The sequence below is a fragment of the Panulirus ornatus genome, chromosome 69, assembly GCF_036320965.1.
Source record: "Panulirus ornatus isolate Po-2019 chromosome 69, ASM3632096v1, whole genome shotgun sequence".
Lineage (NCBI taxonomy): Eukaryota > Metazoa > Arthropoda > Malacostraca > Decapoda > Palinuridae > Panulirus > Panulirus ornatus.
Genome location: NC_092292.1, coordinates 17088996 through 17113216, shown reverse-complemented (window position 1 = coordinate 17113216; position 24221 = coordinate 17088996). Strand labels below are relative to the sequence as shown.

General features: G+C 44.1%; 1 protein-coding gene across 1 annotated transcript in view; it reads left to right on the top strand.

Annotated features, from left to right (window-relative positions):
- Positions 1-24221, top strand: part of LOC139747658 (glutamate receptor ionotropic, NMDA 3A-like) — a 172017-nt gene that overhangs the window by 105763 nt on the left and 42033 nt on the right. Inside the window, exons 3-6 of the mRNA XM_071660223.1 lie at positions 5195-5790; positions 8843-9149; positions 12816-12962; positions 13577-13767. Coding sequence (XP_071516324.1) covers positions 5195-5790; positions 8843-9149; positions 12816-12962; positions 13577-13767 — 1241 coding nt within the window. The remainder of the gene's footprint in view (positions 1-5194; positions 5791-8842; positions 9150-12815; positions 12963-13576; positions 13768-24221) is intronic.

The window sequence follows — 24221 nt, the reverse complement described above, 5'->3', positions numbered from 1 at the left end:
TCTTATAACCTAAGAATATCTTTGCACGGTATATCCAAGATATCTTCATCCCACCCCAGTGAACTAAGATAGAACAGCAGCTGTGAATGCATTAAATGCACCGAAGGTAAGAATATAATACGACGCGTTATGGAATCCAGGGAAACACATCCCAGAACTCAATACCAGAGAGATAGGATTTAATATCATAAACATCGGATTTCGTTGCATGAACTATATATTTGATAACGGAGGCAGGGAATGCAGTGAAAACGATGATACGAGGGACTGGTCTCGTGAATAGAAAACAGGTTTCAACTCAAATCCAAAACGGATTTCGATACCCGAGAAATGGATTCGGTGATCTCAAAGGCATGTTGGCCAGAATGAAACGTCACTCATCTCGGCGATAAACTTGCTCCGTGATGACGAAAATTCCTTCACGGGAAGGAAAACATGTGCTCCTTGGCGGTGAAACTTGCTTCATGGTAACGAAACTTCTTTCACAGTACTGAAATTCTTCCTTCCCGGCAATGAAACTTTGTTCTCTTAATGAAACCTTCTTCACTGTGATGGAAACATATAATAACGAAACGACCTTCACGGTGGTGAAACTTATTTCATGATAGAGAAGCTTACTTCACGCTGGTGAAACTTCCTTCACGTTTAAGAAACGTCCTTCATATTGGTAAAGAAACTATCCTCTCTCTGGCACAGACGATACGACAGGCTATCTGGCTATTGGTGTAGCCTCATACAATTATATAAGACAGTGGGTCATAAATTTACTCAAATATCGTCTCATATCTTACTGATACACATGTAACGTTCTCAAAAACATTACCTTCCTCTGGAAACCTGTGTTTTAGCGTCCTCTCTCAAAGCTTTTCTTCGTCGCAGTCTGTTGTCTTCATGCTATCCTGGCCTGGTTTCTTTTCTTGAAGAACACCCTGTAGAGTCTGTTCTATAAACGTTCTCTGAGAATGGTTTCTTCTCTCTTTCTTATCTTGGAGTCAATTGTTCTATAATAGGGTTTCTTCTGAGGAACAGGTGCTGGAGTCTGTTATCTGGAAGTCCTTCTGGTATGGTCTCTCCCATCGCAGCCCACCTTCTGGGGTTTATCCTCTAAAAGCCAGATATATCTGGTCAGGTTCTTCTAAGTAACTCCCCTCTGGGCAGAGTAGAATTCAATCCTATCTGTCGCATCTTGTTTTATTCATCCTATGGTAAATAGCAGTTTCCCCAAAGCTTCCATAAAGTGTGTCGTCTTCGAGCCAACCTAGGAGAGTCGGTCGGTTTCCTCAGGGAGGAAATTCTCCTCTCGTTGCGCTTGATGTGAGCGTAGGTACAAACAAGGAAACCTCTTCCTGGAAGCCTCACGTCTTCGTCAGGAGGATCCTGGCGCGGGTAAAGCTGGATGGATGGCCTCCACTGTGAGGACGAAGCCACTTAGAACTTGGATAATGCTTGCAATAGATCTCTCCGTTGCAGACGACTATGTCCCCCCCCCCCCCCCCTCCCCCGAAACATCAAGCACTGACATCATTCCACAAGGATGATGTCTTGGAGCTCTGTGTGTACTGTAAGTGTGGTAGAGGCAGATGTGTGTATGAGTGGGGGAGAGATAGAGAGGGGAAGGAGTGTGTGTGTGTGTGTGTGTGTGTGTGTGTGTGTGTGTGTGTGTGTGTGTGTGTGTGTGTCTATAGATGCGCTGAAATATTGCTATAAAATCTGCTTGTCGACGGGTTGGCTTGATGAGGTGTCGAAAGTCCTACTAAAGCCAGGCACACTCAGGCCAAAATGGAGGAAGGAACAAAGAGGCGGGAACTTTTTCATTTTGTTTTGTACGGTCTTCGCTGTTGTAAATGATATACGAGTCTTTTCCTAAAATTTAGGACCAAATGTGCAGGAAACCTATGTGTTGCAGGAAACCTATGTGTTGCAGATGGTGGCACAGGAACCATAAGGGATGACATGACCTGAAGTGGAATGAGTGGACGATATATCAGGGGTTTCAGCAATCCGAATGGAATAGTGTTGATGTACAGGAGGTGAGTAGAATGTAAGGACCTCGCCTTACAAGCGTCAGAAGGGCGAACTCTGGGCAGTGTTTGGCGAGGGTGATAATGACCTGAAAGGGTTGGGGGAGTTAAATGGAAGGGATGAAAGAATTGGACGCTTGATTGGTCTCGACGAGGACAACAAGCGAGAGGAAAGGAATCAAAAGCGACGGTTGGCGTGGCTAATTGGGTAAAGGGTTGCTAATTTCATGTAATCAAGGTTAATGGTAGTTAGATTCAATTCTAGAAACAATTAAAATGAGGATGAGAGTAGAAATGACACGCGACAGTAGTGAGTGTTAGAAAAACAAAGGGGTCATGGATAAAACGAGTGTGGTATCCATCCCTGATAGTTACAATAGGAAGGATCAGTAATGGATGTGAAAGGTAAAGGAAAGATTAATATCAAAATGCAAAGACGAAAGCCAGAAGGTGGTGTCAGGAGTCGTGGAAACAGGTTATAAAGATGACAGGATATGTCGTGATACATTAGTGGGTTGAGATGAGGCAGTAAAGTAAGAAGGAAGATGATAACTGTGGATGACCGAATGTAATCAAGGATGAAGGATGCATTATGGAGATGGAGAGATCATTATGAGGAGTTTCCTCTATCTGAAGACGTAGACGATGTCTCTCCTGCTTAGCTTAGGTCCAGAGAACGACAGTCTGGGAGGCTAGGGTGAATGCTTCAAGTAAATCAACACACACACACACACACACACACACACACACACACACACACACACACACACACACACACACACGTATAAACAGAACATAAATACGTGGATGAAATAAATGAATGTGAGTAAAGTAACATAAGTGCTTCATGATATCCTCAGCTTAAGAAAGGCAGGTGTCCTTTAACATATAAAAATCAACATTCAGTCCACCTCCTTTGCTTTGCATCTTCTCCCCATCTACTAAAATTAAGAACTTAGGATCCCAGTACAATCCTCCAGCAGATAACTTCTTCGCAGACCCCCAGGTCCTGTCATCCGGTTCTTCCGTGTATGCTCACTATACCGCACGAGTATACTTCGTCAGGTATAAAAGTTGCGCCTCACACATCTCACACGACGGAACCAGATGCTGGCCCTCTTTCACCGCCTGGGACAGTAGCTGGAGACCCATCTATTGTGTCTTAGGAGGAACAAGTCTCATTGCACTCATGACCTCTGCAGAGAACCTGCTGCTTTGGCTGATGCCTTCTGAGGGTCTTCATCACCTGTGTTCTCTGCATTGGTGTCTCTTGTTTTCTCTTAATCCGCCTCATATTTATTCCATATCATATTGTTCTCACATTTATTCAATGAGTTAATTTACTTCTCTGTCATTAGGGAAGGGGACGTGCGAGGTGATTAGTTAATCAGTCAGAAGAGAATGGCAGCTAAGATGATATGAAGGAAATTCATTTGCCGTTTTCCTGTGTCGATCTCTCAACCACACGCCTTCACCACACCAGCCTCAGTCTGTGGCTCCTCACCTCCGCCACACAAACAACCCCACACAACTCCAGCGCACCAGACTCACTCTCTGTTACCTCACCTTCACCGTGCCCAAACATGGCCTCGTTACCTCCAGCATCATCTAACTTTTAGATTCCTTCCTCACTTCGAGCTCTCTACCACACCACCACCCTGTGCTCCACACAGCCTTATCTTTCCATCTCCCTTACCTCCACCTTACCTTTCTCCACCTTGCGCCTCCACATAATCCTCCGAGCATTACCTCCACCTTGCCGAGGCACTGGAGGAACCAGACTTACGAGGGAGAGAAGTTCGGGCAGTGGTCATGCTCCAATGGGACTGCCAAACCTTCCATTAAGGTTCCCCTGAGGAGGGAGGGAAGGAAAATATAATTACGAACTTTGGGGCAAGAGATTCCTTTTTGAGATAAGTTGTTACCAACTTGTTAACGTGACAAATAGAGATCGTTTTTGTGTCCCGTTTTTCCCTCCTTTTTTCTTTAGTAGTGTTTGTCATCTGTTTTGATTTCCCGGTGAGGGTTTTTGTGTCTTGCTTCAAGTGTCGGGAAAGACTTTGATTTATAAACCCCAGTTCTATTTTTTCCTACTGTGTTGTGTCGTTGACTATTCCATGAAGAACCGTAGTGGAGAAAACGATATGATTAAGTTACTACTGATTACATATTAATCAATAATGATAATTCGAAATAATTTCCTTAAAAGAGAAAAATTGGTTGCAAGTAGAATGTTTTACCTACAACTCAGTAAAGATATATCCACTACCCTTCGATTATGAGATATCATAATGAGTATTACATCTATACCCACTCATATGGCATCTAATAGACTTAAAGAATTATTGAAAGCCTTCAAAGTCATCAAAATGTGAGCAATATCAGCTCTCACGACTGAAATCTCTGTACGTAGATAGATTCGTGTTTACATTCCCAGACGTAGATACTGAAGGCAGATAAAGTGATCTGGGAATATATCTGTCATCTTCGTTTAGATCTGAAAAGATGATATAAGTATTCTATTCCACGTAGATTATCTTTTCGACTTGTCTTTCATCTTCCTGATAAGAATTAAAGCAATTAAGTCAGACCAGAGGTTAATGATGAGTCTTTTCAAGAAATAGATTGGACTTGGGTCCAGCACATACACTGGCAAACCCAACTGGACGCCAGAAATCAATCTATCCTCACACTGAAATTTCATCGTGAAACGTTTTTTTATATCATTTAATTTCCAACGTCTTTTTTTTTTATATCGTTTGAATTATAACTTTTTTTTTCTACTGCTCTCTTACTACAGCATGACGGAGGAGAAATCACTTCTTTATAACTAAATTCCGACGAAGATTTACCACACTAATAACTTCATTTCCTAATCAATTGTCTTTGATCCCCATCTTACCAACAGTCTAAATACGACAATGGGGTTCTTCAACATGACAATACGACCCTTGAGTACGAGTATACGACCCTTGGGTACGACAGACTGGCTGTCGTAACCATGTGTCGTAACCTAAAGGTGTTAAAGACTTATCATTTGTATCTCTTAAGTCTTCACCATACTTCCCAAACTCACTTGTAAAGTGAAAAGTTTTCTAAAATACTTTATCAAAGTACGTGACTGTGACGTGTACATTGACTTTAATCTAACGTTTCTCATTTCTCTCCGATAGACTCTGCTGCCAGACCTGATTGTGGCCAACCCGCGACTGTCAGACCTATGGGAAGCCGCCACGTCATTCATCTCCGCCCTCGAATGGTGCCAGCCAATCCTCATCCACGACGACTCGCCCCAAGCTCTCCAATTGGCCCACATCGTATCCCGGGACGACCAATACGAGACGATGGGACTCTCCCTATCAGCCAACCTCCCAAGACACCACTTCCAGAACAGACTGAGTGGCATCCTACACACAGTCAGGAGACTAATCTTCGTCTCTGGGACCGTGGATTTTGTTCAAGTGGTGTTCAGTCACGGCGAAGACCTGGACATGTTCAACGGGGAGTACATCTGGATCCTGCTGGATATTCCTCTACCCGGAACCCTCTCAGAGTCCCTGAGGCCAGGTCTTCTCAGCCTTCGCCCGGACTTCCTCAGAACCCCTAAGAAACAGTTGCTTGTAAACTTTGTTAAATCGTCAATATCTGTGATATCGGAGTTTTTCAAAGAAACCACCACGACCTCCTCAGCGTTGCTGTCGACGTCATCGCCTGTACCGTGTCGAGTGCCTTACAGAAATCTGTCCACGAGTCAGTTTGAAATACACAGGTAGGTTAATGCTGTCCACGAGTCAGTTTGAGTCATATAGGAAGGCTAAGTCTGTCCATGAGTTATTTTGAGTTAAACATGTAGTTTAATTCTGTCCATGAGTCATTTTGAGTCAAACATGCAGTTTAATTCTGTCCATGAATCATTTTGAGTCAAACATGCAGTTTAATTCTGTCCATGAGTCATTTTGAGTCATACAGGTAGGCTAAATCTGTCCACGAGTCATTTTGAGTCGCACGGGTGGGTCTAATCTAGGTAGGAGTCAGATCAACGTGAACAAAGAGAGAGAGAGAGAGAGAGAGAGAGAGAGAGAGAGAGAGAGAGAGAGAGAGAGAGAGTGTGTGTGTGTGTGTGTCAGGACGTACACACTGATCCTCCCTGATGCACGAGACAGCCTAGTTTAACCCACACATCTCCCTCTACAGATTAGATTACTCCGCAGCCCATCACCCTCCACAATGCTACATGAGGCTTACAGATGACGTTACTTGTACGCAACAATAAACACCACTAAATATAGATGTACCGCTTGCGTTCCCTGATACTCACTGACTAAGTTACCGGAATCTCAAGTGTTGAATAGCTATGATGTCTCTCTCTTTACACTTACAAAACATCCACTGGCCCAAGAATGTTCCAGGATCTCCCAAAGAGGGTTTATAGAGGACGTTAAAAGCACAAAAGCAGTTCAATTCCTCTTCAGATGAGATTTGCATTGGTGATGTCTAAGATGATACCGAGCATCGTAAATTTGGCTGTGAGATAAATGGAACTGCTTATCTAGAATGGGAGGCGGTAATGGCGCTTTTACGTCCACAGTGGCTAAACCAGATGGCACTCTTTGTTCATTGAACATCCTCAGTGTTCACGTGCCAAGGGAAGGTTCATCGTGGTGTTCCAAGAAAATGTTCACCGTGGAGATCATCAATGATATTTGAACAGGTGACGTATGACTGTATAGAGACCATCTCAAAACAGATATGGGGAAGAGAAATGATTTATGGAATGATAAGGAATTGGTCTTACGATTATCAAAAGAAAATATATCAAAATGTAAAATGATGTTGTGATGGAAGTGCAAAAATGTATGCAAATTAGAGCAGGAATGATGCATCAGTAGAGATATAATCCTCACACGGCTTTTGATAGTCAAGGACAAATTGGCGGCCTCTCGTGTCTCATCTGTTTAACAATCTTACCTCAGAGACAGTACCATAAGATAAGAAGGTCATTAAACAAAACGGTCTGTGAAGAAAAAAAAAAACCCTTACAGACAATGATTATGTCTGCCTGAATATCAAACCCACATCAAACACAGAACATATTCGTGATACTACAAAGGGTCTGCATATTTCATTAGCTTCCATTACAATACTTACAATAATGTTTGACTCTGTGTTAAACCACATTAAATACAGACCGCATTCGTACTACTATAATGGCTCTGCATACTTCAGTAGCTTATGTTACAAACCTCTTTGTACGTTTAAGCCATTGTACTATGTACCTGGTCACATCTAGGCAGGGCTTACGATGGGTAATAACATAATTAACTATCATTTCATCATACTAACAACAAGCAGCAACCAAAACCGTGTTATCCCTCTTCTAATTTGCATACCTTCTGGCGCTTCCATCCCTATATCAACTTAATCATATAGTCATCGTTACATCTTCTATCGTTTTCATACATTTATACGTTTCATATTACCACAGAGGGAAAGAAGAAGGAAATATATGTATACAAATACTTTGAGAACCTTCCCAGGTCAGACTTTCATGTTACCACTTGCTCTCTCATTTGGCTTCCAGCCACTTATCTCCCATATATATATATATATATATATATATATATATATATATATATATATATATATATATATATATATATATATATATACATATATATATATATATATATATATATATATATATGTGATGATGATGACGATGATGATGATGATGAAATACGTAGGTAAAGGGAAAGATTGTGAGGAAACTGATTCATGAAAAATGTTTACTGCTCCAGTCTGGACCACCGTGGAAGGTAAGCGATATTAAAGTCTGGAAAATCCTTTGGCTCTTTCATTAATCATGGCGACGAAACTTCCTGGTCCGAGTCTTTTACCTTTTTTTTTTTTCTTTCCTCGTCCTCAGCTTGAGCAGCTGCAGTCTGTACCTGTCCTACGCAGGTGATGGCCACGTGGATCCCAAACGCATGACGTAGGGATACGCTTTTGCTGTCGTACGCCTCTTCAAGATGCGTAACGCTGCCGTCATAGAAACTGAGCGTCACTTCTTGCGGTATAGAATTGAATCTTCGACACTTCACAGTCTTAAGCTTAGGTTGGAAGGCCAGAATATGATAAGAAATTGGTGAGGAATTATGAAGACGGAATGTCTATACGCCCCCTACATCGATCGGGAAACAGGGTCAACTATAAACAGATAAACAGATGCCATAAATGCAAAGGGAGATTTATATTTCATATCCCAGGAAAGGATGAAGTCATCTTCCAGAGGATCTCTGTGGATCTCCCTCCTTTACGGTCGAGATTGTAGAATGCCTGAGCACTTTCTTGCCCCCACATGTTGCGCTCGGGGCTTGACCTTTGAGAACTCCATCACTGGACTGGAGGATAAACTCCACTGGAGGATCTTGTAGGAGGATCTCAGAAATGATTTCGTGTTTTAACTATAGGATTTATGAATAGGTTTAACTCGTGGGTTTATTTCTAAGAAATTTATCTTTTCCAGACATTAACCATTTGATTTTCATCTATGTATCTGGAGTATATATATATATATATATATATATATATATATATATATATATATATATATATATATATATATATATATATATATATATATATATGTATATATATATATATATATATATATATATATATATATATATATATATATATATATATATGTATATATATATATATATATATATATATATATATATATATATATATACTCATTATCACGAGTGTGATAATTTTAAATGACATGAGGAAATAAGTTATCTGTCTCTCTATTTCAGACAACTTAAAGCGAAGTTAGCGTCAAGCAGAATATCTCAAAGATCCTTACCGGGTCTGACTCCCTTTTTCTACGTGGAAAACCTTGTGCCGAAGAAAACAGGTGTGGGTGCTCAGTGGACGCGGGTGGGGTTCGTGAACGGGTCGGAGGTGCAGATTAACGCCATCTTCTGGCCCGGCCGGGGTTACAAGGGCGTCTCCGAGCAGAACAAGAGGCTGAGAGTTGCCTTAGCAGAGGCGCCGCCCTTTGTCATGACCTCTCCTCTCATCGAGAACGCCACCTGCCTCCTGGGAGTCGTCTGCCTCAGGGTAAGTGGAGCAACGTCTTGAAGACTGTCGAAGTTTACGGGTTTTTTCTAGACCCATTCCCTCGCCAGCGTCCACTTTTACTGGCGCATACCATTACCAGCGTCCTCAGTTACTGGTGCATACTCTTCCCAGCATCCACACTTACTGGCGCATGCTTTTACAAGGGTACACATTTACTAACAAACTCCTTTACTGAGCACATAGTTTAGAACACATTCCTTCGCGGTGGCACAATGATAAGCGTATCCCTTTCCCTACACAACATAACTACAGACACATCTCTTCCTGCAGTAGACTCCTATCAGCACATCCTTCCCTATGGCACATAGTTACTGGCGAATCTCCCTCCAGATCACACAGATACTAACACATCTCTTATGTAAACACACTAACGGAGTTGGGGATATTCTCACATCGGCAGCGAGAGCTGCAGGACGCACTCACCTCGGCAGTGAGTGACTTAAGTTAAATCAAGTTATTCCAAATTATACCTTAGGTCAGGTCCAGTTGGTTGGTATAACAGTCCAACTGCCACCTGCAATCAGGGTTTATCTAATCACTCTGGGCTTCAATGGGCAACCAATCAGATCCATCCTGGCCAATGTGACAGTCAGAAACATTTCTCTATATTCGCTGAGTCAACAACATTCAAACCTAACTTAACCCCACCTAAGTTTGGTTAAGGGGGTAGTAAAGTCATGGAGATCTTAATCTTGTAGAAATCCTCACGTAGAGGAGTCTGATGCGATCCACTTGTAGTGAGTAGGGCATCAAGCAACATTGTTTATGTATTTGTATTCGTCTGTATATTTCTTATGTATGTTTCACCATCTATGTACCTGTCTAGCAGTCTATCTGTCCATACGTCTATCTATCTATCTATCTATCTATCTATCTGTTTCTCTATCTATCTATCTATTATCTGTGTAGTGTGTGTGTGTGTGTGTGTGTGTGTGTGTGTGTGTGTGTGTGTGTGTGTGTGTGTGTGGTCCTCGTTTGGTCTGTCTTCATCACCCATCAGGCAACTATGGTCTGGCGTCCATCTAAATGCACTCAGTCGCCTTACATTCTAGAATCTATTCCCTTACGTGAGCTTTATAGAATAGACAGACGGAGGCCAGATAGATAGGGACCTCACCATTACCGGCGTTAATACCTGCTTTGTTTTATATCACAATTGGTTTTATCTTATTCACGGCAACGGACAGCGTGCCAACACAGCGCTGGCAGGTGGAATGTTAGGCCCAGAATTCATGACACGATTGGACAGTAATGGAACAATAACTATTTTTTTCTATAAAAAGTATGGAAAGTAATATTTTTCTCTCTACGTAAAAGTATATCACAAGATGGATAAAAGCTCTACATCACCGGGGAATGTATAGAGGTTAACTTGACTGTATGTAGAGCTATACCGTAGAGCTCTGTGTGTGTGTGTGTGTGTGTGTGTGTGTGTGTGTGTGTGTATATATATAGAGTTACAGTGAAGGAAATGCATGGTGGAGGACAGAGGCAGCTGACTGTGGTCAAGGTTGTGCTGGAAAATAAATGAAGGTCCAAGATTAATGTTGGAGGTCGGAGAGACCTGAGTCCTTCCTCCCCATCCCTCCCCTTCCCTTCCTCCAGTGTTTCCAACACTCCACTACCCTCCATTCCTCCAGTGTCTCCAACACTCCACTACCCTCCCTTCCTGCAGTGTCTCCAACACTCCACTACCCTCCCTTCCTGCAGTGTCTCCAACACTCCACTACCCTCCCTTCCTCCACTGTCCCCAACACTCCACTACCCTCCCTTCCTCCAGTGGCTCCAACACTCCACTACCTTCCCTTCCTCCAGTGTCTCCAACACTCCACTACCCTCCCTTCCTGCAGTGTCTCCAACACTCCACTACCCTCCCTTCCTCTAGTGTCTCCAACACTCCACTACCCTCCCTTCAGCATCACCAACACTCCACTTTCCCCTTTCTCCAATGTCACTAAACTCATCTCTCCCTCCTTCCAACATCGCTAGTGCCCTACACTTTCTCATTCCATCTCCAACACCCCATTTTCCCTCCCTCTTCCACAGTTCCTCCCACAGTATCTGCAAAACGTACGTCTGAAATCCCTCGATTGTCAAATCTTTAGACATTTCCTCAAAATACCCAGAATAATCACAAGATCTGTGTATGGAATACCTCAAAATACATGACAGAATCTTTAAGGAATCATCCATATTTGAAAAGACGAATCATATTTGCCTAATTACCACCAAAAGTGGATAAATAATCAAATCCGATTCGGCCATCATTCACTGGTTAGATTAGTATGATCATCTCCACTCATCCGGCCACTGATCACTGATTAGATTAATCATCTCTTAAAGGTCTTCTCGCTTACGTTGTTGAGGAAAACACAATTCCATTCCTGATGTCTCAGAACCAATTTTGCTGATCCTATTATGTGAGATGATCCACCACCACTAACCCAGCCTCTGGCATCTACTGGCCCAGGTTCTGACATCAGCTAACCGGCATGTGACATCTGCTGATTAAGCTGACACGTCCGTCCGCTTTTTAGCCAAGTTTGACGTCCTGTAGCCAAGGTCAGACATCCGCTTACCAAGCTCTGACGTCCCCGTCCAGGCCCTGACATCCTCTGGCCAGAGTGACGTCCTTCGACCAAGCTCTCACATCCCCGTCCAGGCCCTGACATCCTCTGGCCAGAGTGACGTCCTTCGACCAAGCTCTGACGTCTGCTATCCCAGCCAGGCTGACACATACGATCTCTCCCTCAATACAGGACATCCATAACCCAGCAATTGGGGTTTGTATAATGGAACTGCCCCCCCCCCCCCTTCTATGATGTCCAAGTGAATTATGGAATAGTGCAATTAACTGAATCATGAAACATGGCTGCCATGATGCCCCTGTGATTTCAGAACTGTAGTCTATGACACAGAATCATGAAACACATGATGGAAACATGAGACCTGATATGTGCTTCTGTAATGATGTACCACAGAACTGCCAGTTTAACCGAGGAGGTTGTTATCACAATGATCGAACTGTTCCTCTTGGACATTACGAACCAGAGTCTTGAGTGGGATTATAGAGTATCTCACTAATCGTCAGACCCATGTTAATCCCTAGGTAAGCGTGGAGGATGCGGGGGAAGTCACGTAGGAGGGAGTAGGGATTCTCAGTCTCCTCAAGCTTGCTTGCTAGCCATGTCTGGCGTTTGGTTTATGTGTCCTGCTCTATCTCGAGTCTCTCTCTCTCTCTCTCTCTCTCTCTCTCTCTCTCTCTCTCTCTCTCTCTCTCTCTCTCTCTCTCTCTCTCCCCTCGTCCAACTCCCTTTATCCACTCTCACATCACCAACCCTCTCCATCAATTGTCATCCATCATAACCCTTGACCCATCATCTCTACTTTCACTCAATACATCATCATCCACCACGACCCCCCTCCCTCGTTTGTCTCCCTCGGCTAAACTCATTACTTAATCATGAATTCATGAGTGAGTAATATTCCTCACTCACCTCACCCACGAAATACTTCTCGTCCCTTGAATCTTTTAAAAGAACACCCCCTTTGGCTTCTCATACATATACAAATCCTTTAACTCGTCTGGTGTCTGCATCTTAATCGCATCAGACTTACTCAGGTGTTCGGTGTGCTCTCCCTCAGGTGTTTTCGGCGGAGGTAGCAGCGACCTTCGCCGACATGGAGAGGGAGGTGGTCAACGCCTCCCGTGGCTACGAGGTCGTCTGCTGTAGTGGCCTCTCGGTCGACCTTATGATCAACGTCGCCACCGACCTTGAGATCGAGCTCCAGGTAAGGTCAGCGAATAGGGAACATGTATAAGGTCACTTATAAATTATTATGTGCGTTATATAGTGTTGTCTATAGGGGCTTCAGATGGCGTACTACTGCATCAGACTACACCACAGTGATACAGTACATCTCTCTACGACAGATCGAACCAACCACACCAACACTGCACTAAATCAGACCGCACCAGACCACAGCACACCACACGACTCCAGACCAGACCACACCACAGCACACCACACGACTCCAGACCAGACCACACCACAGCACACCACACGACTCCAGACCAGACCACACCACAGCACACCACACGACTCCAGACCAGACCACACCACAGCACACCACACGACTCCAGACCAGACCATACCACACCACACCACACGATTCCAGACCAGACCAGACCAGACCAGACCAGACCACACCACACCAGACCTGACCAGACCAGATCAGACCAAGCCAAACCAGAACAAAACAGACTAAACCATGCCAGACCACACAAAAAAACCAAACAAGACCCCACCACACCACCTGCAACACACCACACCAGACCACACCACCTGCACTGTACCACACCCGTGAATCTCACACCTTTGACCAAGGCTCTGCTCCTGCCGCAGGTGTACCTGGTGATGGACGGGACCTTCGGAGCGCCTCGCAGTACCGGGTGGACCGGCATTGTTGGAGACCTCCTGGACGGCTCGGCGGACCTATCCTTCGCTCCTTTGTCCGTCACCGCTCAGAGGGCTAGGCACCTCGACTTCTCCGACCCTTACTTCTTCTCCTCCATGTCTATCCTCTCCTCTACCAAGTAAGTAAACGTTGACCAGTTTCGTTTCACAGCTACAGATTTTCCTCAACATTCTCGTCCTATTGAGGAGGACTTTGGAGTCTAAATGTCTTTTCTTCAGGTGATTAATTTCACTATTAATCATTGTGATAATCCACAGTAACCTTGTGACCTACAGGAAACCTAATTCGAGGGTTAACTGTATCGTGATTATAAAGATTTAACCCACGAATGAGCCTCCCTAGAGAGAGAGAGAGAGAGAGAGAGAGAGAGAGAGAGAGAGAGAGAGAGAGAGAGAGAGAGAGAGAGAGAGAGAGATCCCAGCGTGAAGCATTGATTACTGTACAACACCTGTGATCTCCTCTCTCTCTCTCTCTCTCTCTCTCTCTCTCTCTCTTGGCAATGAAAAGCAAACTTGCGAGTGGGTTTTACGCGCTCAGAAATGCCAAAGTTGAGTTCCAATCTCACCTGAAAAATATCCGTCCCACACCGCTTCAAAGAAAGAAAGAAAGAAAAAAAAATGGCGAGGAGTGAACTAACTGTGGGACCCGAAAGAGGAGGTGATCAGCGGACAGATGATGTTCATCAGGCTGTCGAGAGAGAGAGAGAGAGAGAGAGAGAGAGAGAGAGAGAGAGAGAGAGAGAGAGAGAGACCTCTCTCTCTCTCTCCTCTAATTGACTTGTTTTGCTACCAGTCTTCACAACACACATCATCATCATCATGACAGTGACGAATATAAAAATACTATTTCCTTTTTCCTCTCTCTCTCTCTCTCTCTCTCTCTCTCTCTCTCTCTCTCTCTCTCTCTCTCTCTCTCTCTCTCTCTCTCTCTCTCTCTCTCTCTCTCTCTCTCTCTGTGTGTTTGACCTTTCTCCAACCTTGCTTCTAGTGACGCCACCGACGGAATATGTCTGAACATCTATCTATCACGATTTAGACTTAGAACTACGTGTATTTCGATTATTTTTTCCTATCAATTAGCGATCGTTTGCAAAACTTTTATCTATCTTTTTTTTTTACTCTCCAATGTACAATGAATCCTTTTGTAAACAGCGACGAAATGATTTGAACCATCGATCTAACTGCGCAATACCAACGGCGAAATATGGAGTAGGGTCTTGTGTGAAGTGGCAGATATACTGTTACGTAAATGAATGTTGAAAATTGGTAGATGACTGAGTAGATGCACAGATGAATAACGATTATGTAAGCATGATTGTGAAACACACACACACACACACACACACACACACACACACACACACACACACACACACACACACACTGAAACCACCCGTAAAACGACATGAGATTCAGGTAAAAAAAAAAAGGGAAAAGAGGTTTTGCAAAATAAATCTCTTAAACCTTTAAGAGAGAGAGTAAGCTCCGTAGTAGACAAAAGAGAAGGTTGGTGGGCTGTGTATTTGTGGAATGTCAGGGAGCCTTTGACACTGTGATTACATAGGAGGGCGGTGAAGAAACTGGGCTTCCCAAGGGTCGAGCGCAGAGGTTCGAATCCTGTTCATCCTCATCCAGGATTGGTCAATGAAATGGGTACCTGGCGTTTACCAAATGGCGTCCTAGCTTCGTCTCCTCGATGTATATCAACTGACTTGTTATATTTCTCTCTTGTGTCTCCCCTGATGATGTGATTATTACACGAAAGTGCACTTGGGAACTTATCGTGTTTCATTTTCCCCGTGGACTCATAGGAATATATATATATATATATATATATATATATATATATATATATATATATATATATATATATATATATATATATATATGTATATATATATATATATATATATATATATATATATATATATATATATATATATATATATATATATATATATATATATATATATATATGAACGCTAGGGCAGGTTCAGAAGCGAGAGAGTGGCGTTCCCTAGTGTAAATCTTTCTCAGGGGGAAGGTGAAGGTGAATTTCTTAGAGTAAAAAGCTTTTACAGGAGGGAGGGAAAGTGTCTGGAGGTTGGCCCAGCCAGGGACCATTCACTGCTCTTTCAGAGGCAGTGACTTCGCCCGTGATAAATGACTCGAAAAACCTAGGAATGGCAGCCGACCAACGTGACAGGAAGTATTCGCAATTAAGGCAAGTAAGAAACAAAAGGGAAAGAAAAATACGTTTGCAAAGAAATCTTGTGAGGTGGACCGACTCAAAAACAAAAAGGGAAATTTTTTTTTATAATCATCCTTATGGACCGACTCAAAAAACAAAAGGGAAATATATTTTTTTCACTATCATTCTTATGAGATGGAAGGATTTTTCATATTTCTTACTTTTACAGATGAAATCAGTATCTGTTATCAATTATTATCTAAGGCACAGGTCCAATCAGTATCTGTTATAAATTATTATCTAAGGCACAGATCCAATCAGTATCTGTTATAAATTCTAACCTAGAATTTATCAATTTTTTTGTGGGGGTTCTCTCATGGCTTGTAGTTGATATGTGGGGAACAGTGCATGGCTTGATGACCCAGGCCGGAGGTGACCATATGATTCAACGACATACTGGCAATGTTCCTCAATCTCTGTGCTGGAAGGGTTAAGAAACGCCAGGACGACTCTCTGACGTCACTAGGACGACCTGGAGGTGGTTGAGAAACTTCAGGACGACCAGCCGACTTCACAAGACGACTTTGTGAGGTTAAGAAACCCCCCTCAACCCAGGACAAACCTCTGACCTCACCAGACGATCCTAAGAAGACTTGAGGCCCTCAGAACCAACCTCTGACCTCACCGTTATGCACAAGACGACCTATATAGATAACGACGACGTAGGACGACCCTCTAATCTCACAAGACGACCCTGAAGGATCAGGAAACCCTAGGACGAGACGTTAAGTATACAAGACGACCTGTAGAGGTTAGTTAAGAAACTTAGGGACGACCGTCTGACCACCTAAAACGACCCTGGATAGATAAAGAGACACCCCGAGATGACGACCCCAACCGTCCCCACCATTGTGCAGAAGACGATCCCGCTGCCGCCTCCTGTGGGTCGGGTCCTCCATGATGGATCACGCTGAGAGAAACATAAACACAAAGCCAGGATCCCGAAGATTTACGGCCTCCAGAGAGAGAGAGAGAGAGAGAGAGAGAGAGAGAGAGAGAGAGAGAGAGAGAGAGAGAGAGAGAGAGAGAGAGAGAGAGAGAGAGAGAGAGAGAGAGGTGAGAGTTAGAACAAGACACATCGACCGTACTGTTCGCACATGATATTGCTGATGTTGGAGCAAAGCAAGTCATGCTGAAATGCCAAATGATTTTATATTCTCTCTAAGACCAGAGTTGAAATGTATATATGTATAGTTCTGTGAGCCCAGATGTCACCTGTGTTGTGACAAACGACCTGGGAACATATAACAACAGTGAACCTGAGGAGATATATCACAAATAGACAGGTATATACGGACAGATGTAGCAGACAGATGTAACAGACATCTGTCTATTTATCAAAATTATGTAAAGAGACGGAAAGCTAACAGAGGTAGTGTTGTTTGTAGACCCTTGTAAATGAGCAGCTATAAACAGACCGATGCAAATAGACTGATGTAAACAGATTGATAAACACAGAGATGTGTAAACAAAGCTATGTGAAAAGAGAGATGTAAATGGGGCGAGGTTTAAACAGACACTCGTAAAGAGACAGATGTAAACAGGCAGATGTGAAAATACAGATATAAACAGCTAGATGTAAACAGAGATGTAAACAGGGATATGTAAACAGGCCGATGAGATAAATACATATAGAAACAGCCAGATGTATCCAGAAAAGTTAATAGAGAGACGTAAACAGAGATATATAAACAGACCGATGGGGAAAATACATATATGAACAACCTCATGTAAATAAAGAGGTTAACATAAGAGACGTAAACAGGGAGAGGCAAACGGAGGGATGTAAACAGACAGATGTAAACTCCTCCTCCTCCTCCTCCTCCTCCTCCTCCTCTGAGGATTATCGGCAGCCGAGCGAGTCTGGGATACTTTTACTGATGTATTGGTTGGCTGAGAGGGACTAGTGATTGGAGGAGAGGCAGGAGTCGGAGATAGCGGTATGGCAGGGATTAGGAAGCTGGTACGGGATGACAAGGATTAGGGAGAAGATTGGGATATGACAAGGAATGGGGAGGAGTTAGCGGGTACGGCAAGGATTGGGTAATAGGCACAAGGATTGGGTGCACGTATGGGTACGAAAAGGATTGGGGAGCAGGTTGGGGCATGGCAAGGACTGGGAACAGCTTCATGTCTGGCAAGGATTGGAAAGCAGGCTCGAGTAATGCAAAGATTGGAAACAGGTATATATATATATATATATATATATATATATATATATATATATATATATATATATATATATATATATATATATATATATATATATATGATAAAGATCGCCATATTTGATTTCCTGATGACTGCATTCAAAAAAATGCAGTCTATCATTATTTTTAGACAAGAATCGAAAATTTTGAACGTATTTCCGTAAATATAGATAGAAAAAGACTTGAGGCCCTCAGAACCAACCTCTGACCTCACCAGACGATCCTAAGAAGACTTGAGGCCCTCAGAACCAACCTCTGACCTCACCAGACGATCCTAAGAAGACTTGAGGCCCTCAGAACCAACCTCTGACCTCACCAGACGATCCTAAGAAGACTTGAGGCCCTCAGAACCAACCTCTGACCTCACCAGACGATCCTAAGAAGACTTGAGGCCCTCAGAACCAACCTCTGACCTCACCAGACGATCCTAAGAAGACTTGAGGCCCTCAGAACCAACCTCTGACCTCACCAGACGATCCTAAGAAGACTTGAGGCCCTCAGAACCAACCTCTGACCTCACCAGACGATCCTAAGAAGACTTGAGGCCCTCAGAACCAACCTCTGACCTCACCAGACGATCCTAAGAAGACTTGAGGCCCTCAGAACCAACCTCTGACCTCACCAGACGATCCTAAGAAGACTTGAGGCCCTCAGAACCAACCTCTGACCTCACCAGACGATCCTAAGAAGACTTGAGGCCCTCAGAACCAACCTCTGACCTCACCAGACGATCCTAAGAAGACTTGAGGCCCTCAGAACCAACCTCTGACCTCACCAGACGATCCTAAGAAGACTTGAGGCCCTCAGAACCAACCTCTGACCTCACCAGACGATCCTAAGAAGACTTGAGGCCCTCAGAACCAACCTCTGACCTCACCAGACGATCCTAAGAAGACTTGAGGCCCTCAGAACCAACCTCTGACCTCACCAGACGATCCTAAGAAGACTTGAGGCCCTCAGAACCAACCTCTGACCTCACCAGACGATCCTAAGAAGACTTGAGGCCCTCAGAACCAACCTCTGACCTCACCAGACGATCCTAAGAAGACTTGAGGCCCTCAGAACCAACCTCTGACCTCACCAGACGATCCTAAGAAGACTTGAGGCCCTCAGAACCAACCTCTGACCTCACCAGACGATCCTAAGAAGACTTGAGGCCCTCAGAACCAACCTCTGACCTCACCAGACGATCCTAAGAAGACTTGAGGCCCTCAGAACCAACCTCTGACCTCACCAGACGATCCTAAGAAGACTTGAGGCCCTCAGAACCAACCTCTGACCTCACCAGACGATCCTAAGAAGACTTGAGGCCCTCAGAACCAACCTCTGACCTCACCAGACGATCCTAAGAAGACTTGAGGCCCTCAGAACCAACCTCTGACCTCACCAGACGATCCTAAGAAGACTTGAGGCCCTCAGAACCAACCTCTGACCTCACCAGACGATCCTAAGAAGACTTGAGGCCCTCAGAACCAACCTCTGACCTCACCAGACGATCCTAAGAAGACTTGAGGCCCTCAGAACCAACCTCTGACCTCACCAGACGATCCTAAGAAGACTTGAGGCCCTCAGAACCAACCTCTGACCTCACCAGACGATCCTAAGAAGACTTGAGGCCCTCAGAACCAACCTCTGACCTCACCAGACGATCCTAAGAAGACTTGAGGCCCTCAGAACCAACCTCTGACCTCACCAGACGATCCTAAGAAGACTTGAGGCCCTCAGAACCAACCTCTGACCTCACCAGACGATCCTAAGAAGACTTGAGGCCCTCAGAACCAACCTCTGACCTCACCAGACGATCCTAAGAAGACTTGAGGCCCTCAGAACCAACCTCTGACCTCACCAGACGATCCTAAGAAGACTTGAGGCCCTCAGAACCAACCTCTGACCTCACCAGACGATCCTAAGAAGACTTGAGGCCCTCAGAACCAACCTCTGACCTCACCAGACGATCCTAAGAAGACTTGAGGCCCTCAGAACCAACCTCTGACCTCACCAGACGATCCTAAGAAGACTTGAGGCCCTCAGAACCAACCTCTGACCTCACCAGACGATCCTAAGAAGACTTGAGGCCCTCAGAACCAACCTCTGACCTCACCAGACGATCCTAAGAAGACTTGAGGCCCTCAGAACCAACCTCTGACCTCACCGTTATGCACAAGACGACCTATATAGATAAACGACGACGTAGGACGAGACCCTCTAATCTCACAAGACGACCCTGAAGGATCAGGAAACCCTAGGACGAGACGTTTAAGTCATACAAGACGACCTGTAGAGGTTAGTTAAGAAACTTAGGGACGACCGCTGACCACCTAAAACGACCCTGGATTAGATAAAGAGACACCCCGAGATGACGACCCCAACCGTCCCACCATTGTGCAGAAGACGATCCCGCTGCCGCTCCTGTGGGTTCGGGTCCTCCATGATGGATCACGCTGAGAGAAACATAAACACAAACCAGATCCCGAAGATTTACGGCCTCCAGAGAGAGAGAGAGAGAGGAGAGAGAGAGAGAGGAGAGAGAGAGAGAGGAGAGAGAGAGAGAGAAGAGAGAGAGAGAGAGAAGAGAGAGAGAGAGAGCGAGAGAGAGAGAGAGAGGAGAGAGAGAGAGAGAAGAGAGAGAGAGAGCGAGAGAGAGAGAGAGCGAGAGAGAGAGAGAGAAGAGAGAGAGAGAGAGGAGAGAGAGAGAGAGGAGAGAGAGAGAGAGGAGAGAGAGAGAGAGAGGAGAGAGAGAGAGAGAGAGAGAGAGAGAGAGAGAGAGAGGGTTATAATTAAATGGTGAGAAAGTTGACAGTTCGTTTTGGTACAAATATAAGAACTTATGACCTTGAACATAACGTACACAAATTAGCAAATATTTGCTAATGTTTATCACACGCCATTCATTAAATATTTTCTGAGCTCATTTAGTTGCTTGTAGCGACAGGTAAAATGGATATATTTAAAAGAAAAGGCCTTTTTATGATAGGGGAAAATAAATCACGAAAAATCACGAGTCCGGGTTTGATTTTGCATGCTGGCGAGACTCCTAGTAATTAGCCTCATTGAAACACGCAAAGGGCGAGGCTTAATTACTTTAACTCAAGAAGACCCACAATGATTAGCCTTTCAGCCATTGCCATAAAACAAGTATTAAATTAGCCTTTCTCTGATGTTCTTAATGACAGGAATGATTAGAGGCGCTCTGATACAGTAAATACCAGGACTAAGCCACCTTACCCTTACACATTAGGACAGTTGCTAATCAACTCCACCGACACGCTAAGCCTGAGACTAATTAGCCACACTGTGACCCACTAGGACACACGAAATCCCGAGTCATTAGAGACATAAACACCATGGCCAACTCTGTTACGAGATGCCCCCAAACTAATCGGTAAACATCATGGCCAACTCTGTTACGAGATGCCCCCAAACTAGTCGGTAACTCAGTTTCGCTTCACAAGATGTTAGAAAAAAAGAAATGACAATGTCTAGAAGAGTTTTCCCTGTCAAGAAATTCTTGTAGAGTTTTCTCACACAATGTGGAGTGTTGTGAGGTGCTGGTTAGGGAGCGCGTAGACTCTGTGTTTTCTTAATGGAAAGTAGGTTTCGCAAGTTCGTAGAAACTTCGTTTGTTGCTGTTAGGATGGGTTAATCAATTCGTAGATTTCTTTGTATATGATGTAGATGTGCTTTGTGGTAAGTCTGCAGGTCTATTTTTTGTTAGTGAAATGGTAGGTAGTAATACCGTAGACTTTTCCCATGTTGCCGTTGCGAAACTGGGACTTGCTAGTGAAATGCGGGTGTGTATGTCCGTAGACTTTTGCGATCCGGTATATAGACCCTAAAGTGAACTGTGCGTGGGTCAGTCTATTGACTTAAATGGGCTGGTGAAACATGGAGAGACGGTCTTTAAAGTATTTCAGTGATTTTGGAGACCACCTCTCTCTCTCTCTCTCTCTCTCTCTCTCTCTCTCTCTCTCTCTCTCTCTCTCTCTCTCTCTCTCTCTCTCTCTCTCTCCTTTCTCCCACATATTCCTTCCTTCTTTTTCCCTCGCACTTATTTTCCGTTTCCTCCTTCACCTCTCCTTCCTCACTTCACCATCCCCTGTCTTCCTACTCTACGTCCGTTCGTCATTTTGACTCCCTCTCCTTCTTGACTCATTCTCCTCCTATTTCCAATCACCTTTCTTCTCTTCCCTCGATCTACCGCTCTTTAGTTTTTTATCCGCCTTTCTTTAGCCTGTTTCCTCCTACCGTCAACCACTCTCCCACAGACAGACACCCCACAATCCCACTACCATCACCCCACTACCCCACTGGCAGACACCCCACCACTCCTCTCCCGGTGACAGTCACCCCATCTCTCCTATCCCAATGAGAGTCTTCCCACTCGCTCTCTCTCTCCAACTCTGAGAACGACCCCCGACTCTCTTCCTCTCCCACTCTGAGAACTACCCCCAACTCTCTCACTCTCTCATCTCCTTTCACCGTCGCACCAAATCTGAGAACTTACCCTCCCTCACTCTCCCTCCTCACCCAAGGCATTGTCCTCCTGCTCCTTGCCTCCAGACACCCCACCCAGCCAACACGACCACGACCACGACCACCACATCACCGCCTCCTCCTCCTCCTCCTCCTCCTCTCTCATTTCCCAGCCTCCTACCTCTCTCCCACCACACTCTCCCTTCGCAAAATCCAAGCCCCTCTCTTCCCTCACGCTCCCTGCGACAGGAGGAGGAGACGGTGTGGGGAGAGAGCGGCAGGGCTTGGCCAAACAAGCTCTCAAGTCGACCAGCAGGAGAGCAGAGCGGATACCAAGACCAGTGGAGACCTTAGGTCCTAGGTTTTCAGGACTCTCTCTCTCTCTCTCTCTCTCTCTCTCTCTCTCTCTCTCTCTCTCTCTCTCTCTCTCTCTCTCACTTTTCTCTCTCTCTCTCTCCCCCGGAGGACCGAGCCCCTTGGTGCATTCCTTTGTACCTGTCCTTCGACTCCCGTAGTAGACGGTGGAAGACTGTCAACCCCACTTTGAGAGATCGCGCAGGGTTACGGCGGTGGAGGCAACTTGTTTGCATATGACATGGCGTAAATTAATGTGAATATTCGGTGGAATGAAAATGAATAATGATCTGCAGTTTATTGTGTTTTGCATAAATATATTATTTTGATGAAGTGACTAATGACCCATTTTTTCTGGCGTGGGTGTTTGAAATTCAAGCTTAGTTTTAATGCAGAACTTGAAGGGTATCAAGGAATATCACTGTGACGAATATATATATATCCATGAGGATTATACCACAATCCAATCACTTGCTGTTTCCTAAACTTATTGGAAATGTTGAGCAAGTTCTAAACTACAGCTATTACCAATACGATATAATTACATCATCAGGTAATTAACATACTTGCGAATTTTAGTGTCAGGCAACTCAAACTTATCTATTGGCTGACTAATTGTTGAATTTCCCATTACTGTTAAATTAATAAAACCAATTAATAATCAAATGAAAATTTCGCTGCAACGATTAATAATTTGAATGATATAAATGACCATTTCTGATGCTGTGGTGTTGACTGGTAATTGATTATGGTACCTGGGAACTAGGAATACTAATATTCCAGGGCGAATAGCATCCCTCTGTGTTATCGTCTGCTCTCGTGTTCACAACATGATGTGATGATGATGATGTGATGATGATGATGATGATGATGATGTGATGATGATGATGATGTGATGATGATGATGATGTGATGATGATGATGTGATGATGATGATGTGATGATGATGATGTGATGATGATGATGATGTGATGATGATGATGTGATGATGATGATGATGATGATGATGTGATGATGATGATGATGATGATGTGATGATGATGATGATGTGATGATGATGATGTGATGATGATGATGTGATGATGATGATGATGTGATGATGCTCCTTATGATGATGTGATGATGATGATGATGTGATGATGATGATGATGATGATGATGATGATGATGATGTGATGATGATGATGATGATGTGATGATGATGATGATGATGATGTGATGATGATGATGTGATGATGATGATGATGATGTGATGATGATGATGATGATGATGATGATGTGATGAT